This window comes from Lontra canadensis, unplaced genomic scaffold (genome assembly GCF_010015895.1).
Source record: "Lontra canadensis isolate GAN:19392208 unplaced genomic scaffold, GSC_riverotter_1.0 scaffold100, whole genome shotgun sequence".
NCBI lineage: Eukaryota > Metazoa > Chordata > Mammalia > Carnivora > Mustelidae > Lontra > Lontra canadensis.
In genome coordinates this window covers 1010578-1024087 of record NW_022631094.1, presented here as the reverse complement: position 1 = coordinate 1024087, position 13510 = coordinate 1010578, and the positions used below count along the sequence as shown (strand labels likewise).

General features: G+C 39.1%; 1 protein-coding gene across 2 annotated transcripts in view; it reads left to right on the top strand.

The window, feature by feature from the left end:
- The window catches only part of SEC61A2 (SEC61 translocon subunit alpha 2), a 30023-nt gene extending 17769 nt beyond the window's left edge, over positions 1-12254 (top strand). Inside the window, exons 7-12 of one of the 2 annotated variants that reach the window (XM_032837791.1) lie at positions 2850-3003; positions 3966-4126; positions 4452-4649; positions 6440-6631; positions 7887-7963; positions 11108-12254. In XM_032837791.1, the coding sequence (XP_032693682.1) occupies positions 2850-3003; positions 3966-4126; positions 4452-4649; positions 6440-6631; positions 7887-7963; positions 11108-11294 (969 nt within the window). In that variant the 3' untranslated portion in view covers positions 11295-12254. Of the gene's footprint in view, positions 1-2849; positions 3004-3965; positions 4127-4451; positions 4650-6439; positions 6632-7886; positions 7964-9590; positions 9629-11107 lie in introns of those variants that run through there. The other variant, XM_032837792.1, reaches the window with a different exon arrangement.
- The last annotated feature ends 1256 nt before the right edge of the window (positions 12255-13510 follow it).

Sequence of the window (13510 nt, the reverse complement as noted above, 5' to 3'; positions counted from 1 at the left end):
AAGGAGAGGGAGGAGCAGACCCCCGCCAAGCAAGGATCATGATGCCAGGACCCTGAGATCATGAAACCAGGACCCTGGGATCATGACCCGAGCCAGAGGCAGACACAACCAACTGAGCCACCCAGGCACCCCCAGAATAACCCCAGGTGTTAAAAGACACTTGGAATTGGCACCTAGCTCTTAGAACATTATGCTCCAGTACAATTTTTCTAGTATTTTAGTAAGGATAATTTTGGATTCTTGAAGAACTTCATCTGGACCAGGTCTGGGTTAAAGCATTGACTCCTGTGCAGTTGTTACAAATTTGAATTTGAGATAAAACAGAGTTAAGCTATTTTAATTTTTACCCCCCAGTATCAGAAGTCAGGGAATAGTTATATACCAGGAATGAAATAAATGGATATATACTTTTTTAAAAATAGAAATTCTGGCATACAAATACTTGTGGTTAGTTCTTTCAGTGTTAATGTATAGAGAAATGTGTTTGATGATAGGTAGATAGTGTGTCTTTAAAGGCATTGCTAACATTGAAAATGTATGGATATGCTAAAGAGAGATAATTGGATCAGTGTGCTTCACCCAGAAACATGGTTGTGAAAACTGTTTGCATGTTGTTAGGTAACGTGTTTCTTGCCTTAATTATTCTTGTTTCCTTCATGTGGTCATGTCTTTCAACTAGTGAGATTTGAAATCTAAATAGTGGATCTTGATTAAAATAACAGAATAGAAAATACCAGTGTGCATGGCACACAGGAAAGGTAAGTGTCGTGTTGTACAATTGCGTGCGTGTGTGTGCATGCACAAGCAGAATTAAAATGTAGAGAGTTATTTTTATGCCTGATTTAGAGATTTCTACCTGTGACACATTGCACAAGCACGTGCAGGTAGCATTGAGTCTCTGTCAGCATCGTAGTCAATGAGATGCTCTAGCTTCTTGGTTTCTCAGCATCTCCCACCTCAGAGGCATAGTTCACATGCTTTTTACAGTCCTTTATCTTATTCTTTAGATTATAGAAACGATTTCTCATTTAGACTTCTCTGTAACTCCTTTCTCTGGTTAGAAAAATATGAGTTTGAATTTCACAGGACATACATGAATCACTCTGTAGTCCACTGGTTATTGGTCTGAACAGGCGGTTTGGAGAATTACAGGTCTTTCAGAGTGACTTTATGACTCTGGAAGGTCATTTAATCAGAAGCCCATGATCATACTTTCTGGTGGGCTGGTAGTTTGAGGACAGCGGTTAGTCCCTGCACAAGTTTGGTTTTCTAATTGAGAGTATTTATTTACTTTTTACATAATTGTGGTGAAATTAAAATCTCCGTACTAAGTCCTAACTTCTCTTTTATCTTGTCAAAGTGTTAAGCTTGGTTTTCAAACAGTAAAGGATTCATGAGCATTCTTAGAAGTTTGAAGAATTGCACCCTTTTTCCAATCCTTTGAAAGTCAAGCTAAAAGACTGTAATAGACAGTTTAGGCTCTGTACAACCACTGAAATGATAGTTAAGGGAAAAAAAAAACTGCTGAAGGTAAGCATGCTTAAAATGGTGTACTGTAGTTTGCTCCTTTTGTAACGGGGGTTGTCAGGTAAACTGAGCAAGTAAGAGGGTGGGAGGCTGCAGAGCTGGGCAGAATGGAAGTGGCATTTCCTCACTTATGTAGGATGGGGTTTTTTAAATGGGGACAGGTGTGAGGTTCGAGGCCTAGAAACATCTTTTCTTTCCCTCTTGATCAGGTTATTGCAGTGCAGGGAAGACATGACTGTGGAGGTCACTGTGGATTATTTTTAATTGGTGTATGCTTTTACAGAAATGTCTTCTCCAAGGAGAAAATTAAGAATTTTCAATTTCACATAAACTAAAGTTATTATGCTTTTATTTAAAAAAAAAAAAGGATGAGCTTAAGAACCTGGCAAATCCTTGTCTTCAAATTTACATTCAGTCTTTGTCAGTGTATGTATGGAGTGCATTTTTGACATTGTTATAATCTCTATACATATTTGACTTATTCTCTCTATATATTATATGTGAGCCTTAACACAGTGGTTGGGGTGCTGACCCCGCTCATGCAGTTGTAAACCACATATAACTTTAGACTCCCTCAAAACTTAACTACTAACAGCCCACTATTTACCTGTAGCCTTGTTGATAGCATAGGTGGTTGATTAACACACATTTTATATGTTATATACCATATTTATACTATGTAGTAAGCTAGAGAAAAGATGTTATTAAGAAAATCAGAAGGAAGAGAAAATACATTTATAGTACTGCAGTGTATTTATAAAAAAAAAACCAAACCTGTGTATTTGTGGACTTGTGTAGTTCAGACCTGTGTTGTTCAATGGTAACTGTATATGTAATATAATTACTCAAGTATTATGCATAATACCTTAACAATGTATCAGCATGGTTTACATACTTTTCCTTTAGTGGCAGTATGCAATTGTGTCTTGTTATTATACCATATTTAATTTGGTCTTTCACTTCCTTGGAACTACTTGGAATGTTTTCAGTGTTTTGCTGTCCTAAATTGAACAGGTTTGAACATTTTTGCTTTAGAGGGCTTTTACATTGTACGAAACACTATTCAGATGGTTTATAAAAAATACTTTAAAGGTTTAAATGTCTGCTTTATAATGTAATGATGTTTCTACCCATCTGATTTGCAGAAATGACTTCTGACAAAAGTGGGGTTTAAAAAGATGCAGAGAGTAGTAACAGTGATATTACAACAATTGGGTTTTACTATTAAAAATGCCCGTACTTTGAAAATAGTCAATGGTGTTCACCTTCCCCTTTCTTGAGTTTATTCTTGCTTCAGCTTACTTGCATTTCTTTCCCCACAGTTGTTTGTTGCTGGTTTGATTGTGCTGCTGTTAGATGAGCTGCTACAGAAGGGTTACGGCTTGGGGTCTGGTATTTCCCTCTTTATTGCCACCAACATCTGTGAAACCATTGTCTGGAAGGCCTTTAGTCCCACTACTATTAACACTGGCAGAGGTACATTGCACAGTGACTGCAACTGCACGAGTTTTGCTGGATGTGTGCTGGAAAGTAACCCATCACGGAGCAGGACGTGCCTGTAAACATCCTGGTTTGCTGTCCCAGGGGACATCTGGTGCTAATTGCTCAAGAGTTAAGCAGCAGAGTTTGTGGAGTATGAAATAGTACTTCAAAAAGAATCATATCTAAATATTAGCCTCTGCTCGTTGAAAATTTCAGTGGTTGCAAACAAGCTTTTTAAAGGGTTACTTAAGCCATTGCCGCAGAAGTCATTGATTTGACTGATTTCCGCATTTCCAGGGGGAGGAAAAGGTAGTGGATTAAGATTTTTCAAATGAAAACACTATTATTTATTGTATCATCAGGGAGCACTAATACTTTTGCTGCCACTCTCCTTGGCTTTCAGTAGCAACTAAATTTTTGAAATCTTTCATTCTGTCTTTCCCCTTACCCATCTCCATTTGTCTCTGATGCCATCCAAGCTTCATAACAGTTAACGTCTAAACTGATCCCAGCCTTAAGAAAAGAGCAATGATGGCTTTATTAGTATTCTTGATAAAATAAACTTAAAAGCCAGCTCGATAGAGTGACATAGATTTTTGATTCTGACATCTTTATTCTGCTTTGCTGCTGCTTTCCCCCCTCCTTTTCTCTTCCCTAAAGTAAAGGAGAGGCAAATCATTATGACCTAAATATTTGCTTAGGCTTATTCTCCTTTAGCTGTTTTCATCAAGAATAGTCTCTTGAGAAAACTTGAGATTTGTGCTAAAAAAGATACATTTGCCTCCATGATGTAAAGATTTTTGGAAGCCCCACACATGGCTGATTTATAGAGTAAACATTGATGAATGATTTTGACTCCTATTTTTGCCATGTACTGGAGTTTCAAGGTTATTTGTTTGATCTTAGGGAGGCTCTGGAGAAAGAGTCTACAGTGAATTTGTCTCTTGATTTATCAGGTACCGAGTTTGAGGGTGCAGTCATAGCGCTCTTTCATTTACTGGCCACCAGGACAGACAAGGTCCGAGCTTTAAGGGAAGCTTTCTATCGTCAGAACTTACCCAATCTCATGAACCTCATCGCTACGGTCTTTGTGTTTGCCGTTGTTATATATTTCCAGGTACGTATACTTTCTTCACCGGAGTCAGGGGGATGTGGATTTTTATTTTGCTTTTAAAGAAAAGAATGCTATTTGAAGTGTCAGTATCTGACAAGTTAGTATTGCAGAGTCTAGTCAAGCAAATAATTCTGTTCTTTCAACTGAGGGGCAAAAATTTTTGGTGACGGCATAGAACAGGAGTTACATTTCAGTGTGTGTGTGTATGGGGCCGGGAAGATGTTACTGTTGCTTCTCACATTCCCCACTGTATTGTTCTGCCTGTCATCTGTGTTCTCTAGGTGAGATGTGCAGTTACTCTTACTTCCTCTTCCTTTTCATTTTTCAGGGATTTCGTGTTGACTTGCCCATCAAGTCGGCCCGGTATCGAGGACAGTACAGTAGCTATCCCATCAAGCTCTTCTACACCTCGAACATTCCCATTATTCTCCAGTCGGCCTTAGTGTCAAACCTGTATGTTATTTCCCAGATGCTGTCTGTTCGATTTAGTGGCAACTTTTTAGTAAATTTACTAGGACAGTGGGCTGTGAGTATTTTGTTATTTCTTCTAAGCATTCATATTTATTATAATTTGCATTTCATAGTTATATTTTGTAACTGAAAGAGATGAGCCATAATTGAAGCAGTTGCTATAACATTTTCAGATTCACTTACTTGTTGCAGAGTTTATCATTTCTTTGGAAAGATGTTTTACCCCCATTTTTCATGGCCTGAGTGGCAATAAACTAGTTGTGATTAACTGGGCTAGAGAGAGGCATGTGATTACTAGACCGGAGAGAGCACAGAGTTACTAGAAATAGAATCCAGGACTTTCTGACTTCCCTTTATAGATCCTGTCATCATAGCTTCTTCCAAAGCAGTCCAGCCCTGTTGTTACTGAAGCGTGAGTTATTGTCGGATCGAATTTTAATTGGTTTAAATTCTGTCATATGACAAAGGAGCATTTTTTCCTCTTTTAAAACTATAAAATTAAAAGAGACCATGGTTTTTTATTCTTCTTCAGAACACGTAGTTGTATAATTTGTATTTCACCTATAGTCACTGTTTCTGAAATGTGCTTATTCCATGCATTTATCTTCATATGCTCCCTATTACATTGTAAGTTACAGTGACATATCTTTCTGCTTCTACAATAAAGGTCATTTTTTTTCTTTTTTTAAGGTTAACAGGGTAAGAAAGTAACTCTTGAGTGTTAATTGAAGGAAGTAGGATTCTGTTTATCCACAGTACTCTTTCTCCACTCATGTAATGGAAATGTGATTACCTGTAATGAGGGAAGATGTGGTCCTTCCCTTTGTGAGCTAATAATCCATCAGAAATTATGACTGTAATAATTTAATAGCAGTAAATGTATTGAGTGGTTTGTGTATAGAATGTGTTGTGATCTTAACTAAGTTCCTTTTTAATGAGAGAATTACTGGAAATTGAATTATGTCTATAAACAGTGCTTTTGATTGGGGATTACTGATTCTAGGGGCACAGTAAAGAAATCATCTTGAAATGTATATTCAGGAACCAGACATTTTAATCATTGCAGGCAGAAATTGCTTTCCCACCCCTTATGCCCAAAAACTTAACACTGTTCCCAGTTCTGTTTGTATAAAAATTCTTAAATGTTGGTCTGGATAAAAATCCTATTATAAATATTAAAGGACTATTTCTTATAGCGTATAAAATGTATAAAGTTTAGGTAGTTATTAGTCATCTGTCAATATTATTGATAATTTGATTGTATTCTTCATAGAATACTTTGAAGTGAAAGGATATGTTGCATACTCTTGTATAGTGCAGAAAGTTTCAGATTCTACATGTAATCAGAGATGGACTGTAAATGTCATCATATTCCTGTCTTTAGGAAAAGAAGGAAGGTTTTTTGTAAATGTATTATAATGTTGGTTTTTAAAAGAACATTCTTCTATTAATAATATAGTCACAATGTCATTTATCTAGTTATTTATTATTTGACAGACAGAGATCACAAGTAGGCAGAGAGACAGGTCGGGGGAGGAGGGGAAGCAGGCAGAGCCTGATGTGGGGCTCGATCCCAGGATCCCGGGATCGTGACCTGAGCCGAAGGCAAAGGCTTTAACCCTCTGAGCCACCCAGGCGCCCCCACAATGTCTTTTATATAGTAGATGCTCACCATATAATTTTGAAGGAGTGAAGATATTAGACACAAAAGAAAATCTTTAAGTTATATAGAATCGTTAACTCTAGGGGCTTTGAGTTGAAAGCATTGCCGTGATTTTTTGAGGAGTTTGAAAAGTCATAAAAATGTTGGGTTCACCATCTTTCCTTTTTATTCTTGTTCTGTAGGATGTCAGTGGGGGAGGACCTGCTCGTTCTTACCCAGTAGGAGGGCTTTGTTACTATCTTTCTCCTCCTGAGTCCATGGGCGCCATATTTGAGGATCCTGTCCATGTGGTTGTTTATATCATCTTCATGTTGGGATCATGTGCATTCTTTTCTAAGACATGGATAGAAGTGTCTGGTTCCTCAGCCAAAGATGTAAGTATTTGTTATATTTGAAAATAAACGTTTTTAATTTCAAAGTGGTAATTGAAACACTCTTTTTTTAAAAATTAATTAATTTATTTATTTTTTATAAACATATATTTTTATCCCCAGGGGTACAGGTCTGTGAATCGCCAGGTTTATACACTTCACAGCACTCACCATAGCACATACCCTCCCCAATGTCCATAACCCCACCTCCCTTCTCCCAACCCCCCTCCCCCCAGCAACCCTCAGTTTGTTTTGTAAGATTAAGAGTCACTTATGGTTTGTCTCCCTCCCAATCCCATCTTGTTTCATTTATTCTTCTCCTACCCCCTTAACCCCCCATGTTGCATCTCCACTTCCTCATATCAGGGAGATCATATGATAGTTGTCTTTCTCCGATTGACTTATTTCGCTAAGCATGATACCCTCTAGTTCCATCCACATTGTCGCAAATGGCAAGATTTCATTTCTTTTGATGGCTGCATAGTATTCCATTATGTATATATACACCACATCTTCTTTATCCATTCATCTGTGGATGGACATCTAGGTTCTTTCCATAGTTTGGCTATTGTAGACATTGCTGCTATAAACATTCGGGTGCACGTGCCCCTTCGGATCACTACGTTTGTATCTTTAGGGTAAATACCCAGTAGTGCAACTGCTGGGTCGTAAGGTAGTTCTATTTTCAACATTTTGAGGAACCTCCATGCTGTTTTCCAGAGTGGTTACACCAGCTTGCATTCCCACCAACAGTGTAGGAGGGTTCCCCTTTCTCTGCATCCTCGCCAGCATCTGTCATTTCCTGACTTGTTAATTTTAGCCATTCTGACTGGTGTGAGGTGGTTTGAAACACTCTTAATTACTTTTGTAATTTAAGCTTTTAAGTCATACATTCTTAATAATGAGTTAATATATCCCTAGGGGGTTAAAAACTGGTTTCTGGAAGGTGGAAAAATTCTTTGATTTTTACAGTGGTTTGTGACTCTCCAAAGCTGAACCCTTCCCAACAAATTCTTACTCCTTAGTATTTAATTTCTGTTTTAGAGGGATGATAAATAAAAGACTGAGAAACACTGGTTTAATGTGTGGGTGATAGGTGGTGTGCACATTGAGCCTCAGATGTAATGGGAATGATACGACAGTGCCTACTTAAGGGTCTTTATTTGATTGATTGGTGTGTGGAAAGCACTTTGCACCTCATAGTTAGTAAATTGAAATATTTACAGTTCGATTTTCAAAGTTGTCTTTCTCTTGGCAGGTAGCTAAGCAGCTTAAAGAACAGCAAATGGTAATGAGGGGCCACAGAGATACCTCTATGGTTCATGAGCTTAATAGGTAAGGTCACAAAATTTAATCCTTGATGTGTGTATGTATATACATACACATGTATTTGGTTTTTCAATCTTTAATTTATTGTCAGATGTTATCCTGTTTGCATATGAATCATTTTTCTTCTGTTTCACACAGAAGAACCAAAATTTAACATAATACTGAATGGTTCTCTAAAATTGTTCCCCATCAAAATTGACATCTAAATTATTTTTTAAAATTGTGTTCCCTTCACTGCTCAGCCCAGTATTAAAATGTTCTTGATGGAAGGTCCTTATTGTCTGGCTGCACATAAAATCCCCTGGGAGCTTTTAAAAAGTCCTGATATTCCACCTCTAGGAATTGAGATTTATTTGGTCTAGGGTGGATCCTGTGCATTAGTTTATTTTTTGATACCAGCTTTATTGAGTTATAATTCACATAAAAATGTATTTATTCATTTGAAGTTTACGGTTTAGTGTTTCTGTTTTTAGTATATTCAGGGTGTGTAATCATTACAATGTAATATATTTTTATTTATTTATTTATCTTAAAGATTTTATTTATTTGTCAGAAAGAGTGAGCACGGGCAGTCAGAGTGGCAGGCAAAGGGAGAAGCAGGCTCCCTGCCGAGCAAGGAGCCCGATGTGGGACTCGATCCCAGGATGCTGGGATCATGACTTGAGCCGAAGGCAGCCGCTTAACCAACTGAGCCACCCAGGCGTCCTCATTGCAATGTAATTTAAAAAACATTTTTGTCACTGGAGTGCCTGGCTGGCTCAGTCAGAGGAGTATGTAACTCTTGATCTCAGAGTTGTGAGTTTGAGCCCAACGGAGGGTGTAGAGATTATGAAAAAACAAAAGACAAAAAACAAACCCAACCCCACAAACATAAAAAACAAACCAAAAACATTTTCATTACCTAGAAAGAAACCTTATTCCTATTGGTTATTTCCCATTCCGAGCTCATCCCCCACACCCGAGCCAACTTTTTTCTTTTGATCTCTACGGATTTACCTATTCTGGACATTTTATATAAATGGACTTGCAGTCTTTAGCGAAGCGCTTTTTTCACATAGCGTAAGGTTTTCAGAGTTCAGGCATTATTTGTGAGCAATAGTCCATTATACGGATGTACTATATTGCATTTGTTCATCCGTTCATCAGTTCATGCAGATTTTGGTTGTTTCCAGTTTTTGACTATCATGAATAAGGCTTTTAAGAACATATTTGAACATGGTTTGTGTGGACATGTTTTCATTCCTGTACGAATAGAATTGTTGGGCCATCTGGCAACTCTGTGTTTAACATGTTGAAGAACCGGCAGGCTGTTTTCCAGCGTAGCCATACTGGTCTGCATGCCCACCTGGATGATGCTTCCAGTTCACATCCTTGCAAGCACGACTTCTTGCTTTTTGATTATAGCCACCTAGTGGGTATGAAGTGGTAGCTTTTTGTGGTTTTGATTTGCATTTCCCTGATGAGTAATTACATTGAACATCTTTTCATGCGTTTAGTTAGCTATTTGTGTATCTTGTTTGGAGAAGTATCTTTTCAGATCTTTTGCTCATTTTTAATTGTGTTGTCTTTTTGTTACCGAGTTGTAAGATTCTTTTTTTTTTTTTATTTAAGATTTTATTTATTTATTTGACAGATCACAATAGGCAGAGAGGCAGGCAGAGAGAGAGGGAGAAGGAGGCTCCCTGCTGAGCAGAGAGCCCGACGTGGGGCTCGATCCCAGCACCCTGAGATCGTGACCTGAGCCGAAAGCAGGGGCTGAGCCACTGTAAGATTCTTAAAAAAATATTTTGGATATGTCTCTTCTCAGGTTTATGATTTATAAATATCTTTTGCCATTCTTTGATTGTCTTTTCACTTTCTTAGTGTCCTTTGATGCACAAATTATTAATTTTGATGAAGGTCAGTTTCTCTTGCTTGCTTTATGCTGCTCTTAGTGTTTATCTAAGAACCCATTGCCTAACCCAAGGTCACAAAGATTTATTCTTGTTTTCCATTAGGAATCTCGGCTCTTATATTAAGGTCTTTGAATTGCCTTGAGCTAATTTTTTTTGTGCTTAGTATGAGATAGGGATCCAGATTTCTTTTTGTGCATGTGGATATCCAGTTGTCCCAGAACCATTGATTGAAAGGCACTTGTATTTTTATGTAAACTTTTTATTTAGAATGTAGGTTGCAGAGAGTAGTAGAATGAACCTCTAGGTGCCCAACTTGTGTCCAGCTTCAGTGGTTAGCCTCAGTCTGCCATTCATGTTCATCCACCATCTCCCTCAGTCTTTTTTCCCCCCTTCTTTGTAGAATATTTTAAACACAATCCCATTGTTTTTAAGAGTTCTTCAGGCAGGGCGCCTGGGTGGCTCAGAGGGTTAAAGGCTCTGCCTTCGGCTCAAGTCATGATCCCACGGTCCTGGGATCAAGCTCCGCATCGGGCTCTCTCCTTGGTGGGGAACCTGCTTCCTCCTCTCTCTCTCTGCCTGCCTCTCTGCCTACTTGTGATCTCTCTCTGTCGAATAAAAAAATAAAATCTTTAAAAAAAAAAAAAAGAGTTCTTCAGGCGATTCTAATGTGCAGCCAAGATTGAGTTCCTGTAAAGAGGATCATCCGCCTCTTGTCATGTAAATGTGATACATAGAAAGCATTTTGAAATTTACTCTTCTTCTACAAGAGTGAGCTAAAGACGACCTATTTAAAATAGTGAATATTTTTTTTTAAGATTTTATTTATTTATTTGACAGAGATCACAAGTAGGCAGAGAGGCAGAGAGAGAGGAGGAAGCAGGCTCCCCGCTGATCAGAGAGCCCGATGTGGGGCTCGATCCCAGAACCCTGGGATCATGATCTGAGCCGAAGGCAAAGGCTTTAACCCACTGAGCCACCCAGGCGCCCCTAAAATAGTGAATATTTTAATACTTAAATCAACGTTGAGGATTCCAACCTTCTGCCATAAAAATCAAGTATTGCTTTTCTTGGCTATTGACTGGTTTCTGGAAATCCAGGTCACATCCTTCCCTGAGTCACAAAGTCTCCATCTGTACGTCAGCAGCACGTGGGACATGCACGTCCTCCCCGCAGACGGCCCCCTGCCGGTGGAGCGTGAGGAGGACGCCCCAGCGCCCCTGCCCTGCACTGGCTGACTGAGCGTTCTCTCTTGCAGGTACATCCCCACGGCGGCAGCGTTTGGTGGCCTGTGCATTGGCGCCCTGTCAGTGTTGGCTGACTTCCTCGGGGCCATTGGCTCCGGCACCGGCATCCTGCTTGCCGTCACTATTATTTATCAGTATTTTGAAATTTTTGTGAAGGAACAGGCTGAAGTCGGTGGGATGGGTGCTTTGTTTTTCTAAATGTTCCAGTATTTCTTCTTGTGTGTGTGAAAGGGAAAATAATTTTGACACATTGTTTTTGTCAAATGATGCTGTCAAATAATCCCTGTTTGTCAAATAATCCCTTTTCTTCCCTCACGGTTTGTTTTCAAGCGCTCACCGGCCCGTTTGTGAGATGGGCGCCGAGCTCAGCCTGTGTGCAGCATTAGTACCAGCTGCCTTAAAACTGAAGTTTACATTATTCGTTCAAAAATGTACTTGTAGTGTTGCCTGTGATGCTGGAAACCAGTGTACCCGCCTTGCCCTGTTCACTTGTGACGGTGAGATGGTGACGTGGATCGGTTTTGCACACAACATTCAGAACACTCACTCTTCCCCCCACTTGTTTAAAAATAAATGTAGTTCAAATTGCCACTTTCCAGTATTTTTGAGCTTATTTAATGAGTTCTGGAACATTTATATCTAATCTGTATTTTAGATATAATTAACTTTTTATACTTTTTTAACTCCTAAACCTAGTATCCACGTTCCCACCCTCCCTCTCCGTCCCCTGCCCGATTCGTCCCCTCTCACAGCTGCCACTCAGCCCAGATGGGCAACGCTGAGCTTCAGTTCCAGCTGTTCCTAAAACAACTGCTTGTAATTACTCCTGGTTTTCATTCCTTTCTTCCCAGTGACAGCAGTTGGTGCTGTTTTACTGTATTGGCTATGCCTTCGAATTCCAACACATCCCTTGAGAATATTCTTTCAAGATACGATGCCCCAATTCTTCTCTTTTCTTTTTAATCCCTAAAGCAAAGATCTAATTCTCAAGCAATGTCTGTAGTTCAGTGGGGGTGAACAATGAGTAATTCGTGCTAGGAATCTGTGTATGTTGTTGTACTTTACAGCAACAACATGAGTGTAAACAGTAGAAAATAAACCTTTATTTAATAAAACTGTTTCAGTTGTGTTGGAAAAATAAAATCGGGTATTAAATGATTTCTAAGATTACTTGTATAGGTTCATCATAATCATACAAAACCCATCCTGAGAAGTCTGTGGCAAGAGGTCAAATGTCATTACAGTTTAGTGTTTAATCCTAAAACTGTTGGGAAACAGGGACCAACTTAGAGGTGCTCAGTTATGCTACTAACTGTGGAAAGAATAGGAAAACATAGGACGATCTCAGATGTCGTCCTAGCCTCTATCCGAAACAGCCTCTATCCTAAATGGTGTAGTCTGTCAGCCACAAAGAGATCACATTTCATTTTTGAAGGCTCCCTTTTCAGAAGTAAGGGTTTCCATTGTTTACTTTTTTAAGCGCCGAATTACATCTTATTTAGTCCAGGATCACAAAACCAGTTACAGGGAGGCAGATGACACAAGGCTGCAGGCCAGCAACAGTGGTCATCCGGAGGACATCTCCTCAGGGCCTCAGACCCTTGTGACCATAGAAATGTGGATTCAGTGGTCATGCGTGATTTTTTTTCTTTTTCTTCAAGAGAAGGTGGAAATAAGGGCTTTTTTTTGGGAAAACTTGAACTTCCAAATGCTGATAAATGACCAGTGTCAGCCATGAAAACATCCAGACTGCTGGCTCTTAAGCTGACCTAACTTGCCAAGGACAGCGTTGGACGTTTAAAGGGCATTAGGGGTATGTTCTAGGATTTAGCTGTCTCTTGTCATTTGCACTCTTAGGAAGAGAAAAAGGTAGAAAGGACAGATAGGGGTTACAAAGATCTTTCTTCCACCAACATTTAAGAGTAGGTTTCTCAGTTTTTGCAGGGAGTGGCTTTGGAAGAGCTGGTCTGTTTGGAGACTGGTCTGTGCCCCGAGTCTGTATATTTTCCATATGCCTTCTGTTTCTTGATTTTTGAAGGAAGGCAGTTACCAGGGAGATTATAGAACTTGGTCTTTGGGAGCTCAGGGAGAAGGAATAAGATCTCTAGAGAATCATGATGCCTAGCATTAAAAATAAGGATTTTTTTTTTTTAAAGGGTTAGGGGCACAGGGGAAGGCTACTATTAGAGCAAGTAGTTGGGGGCCTAATTTTTGCAATATTTACAGAGTAGACTCAATCTAGTTAGTTCTCCAGTTTCATCCTTTCCTCCTTTGGTTAGAAAGTCTAATAGATCTTGGTTTTTTTGTTTTGTTTTGTTTTTTTAAAAGGGATGCATTTCCATTTTATTTGTTTATTTGACACACAGAGAGAGATCACAAGTAGGCAGAGAGGCAGGCAGAGAGAGAGAGGAGGA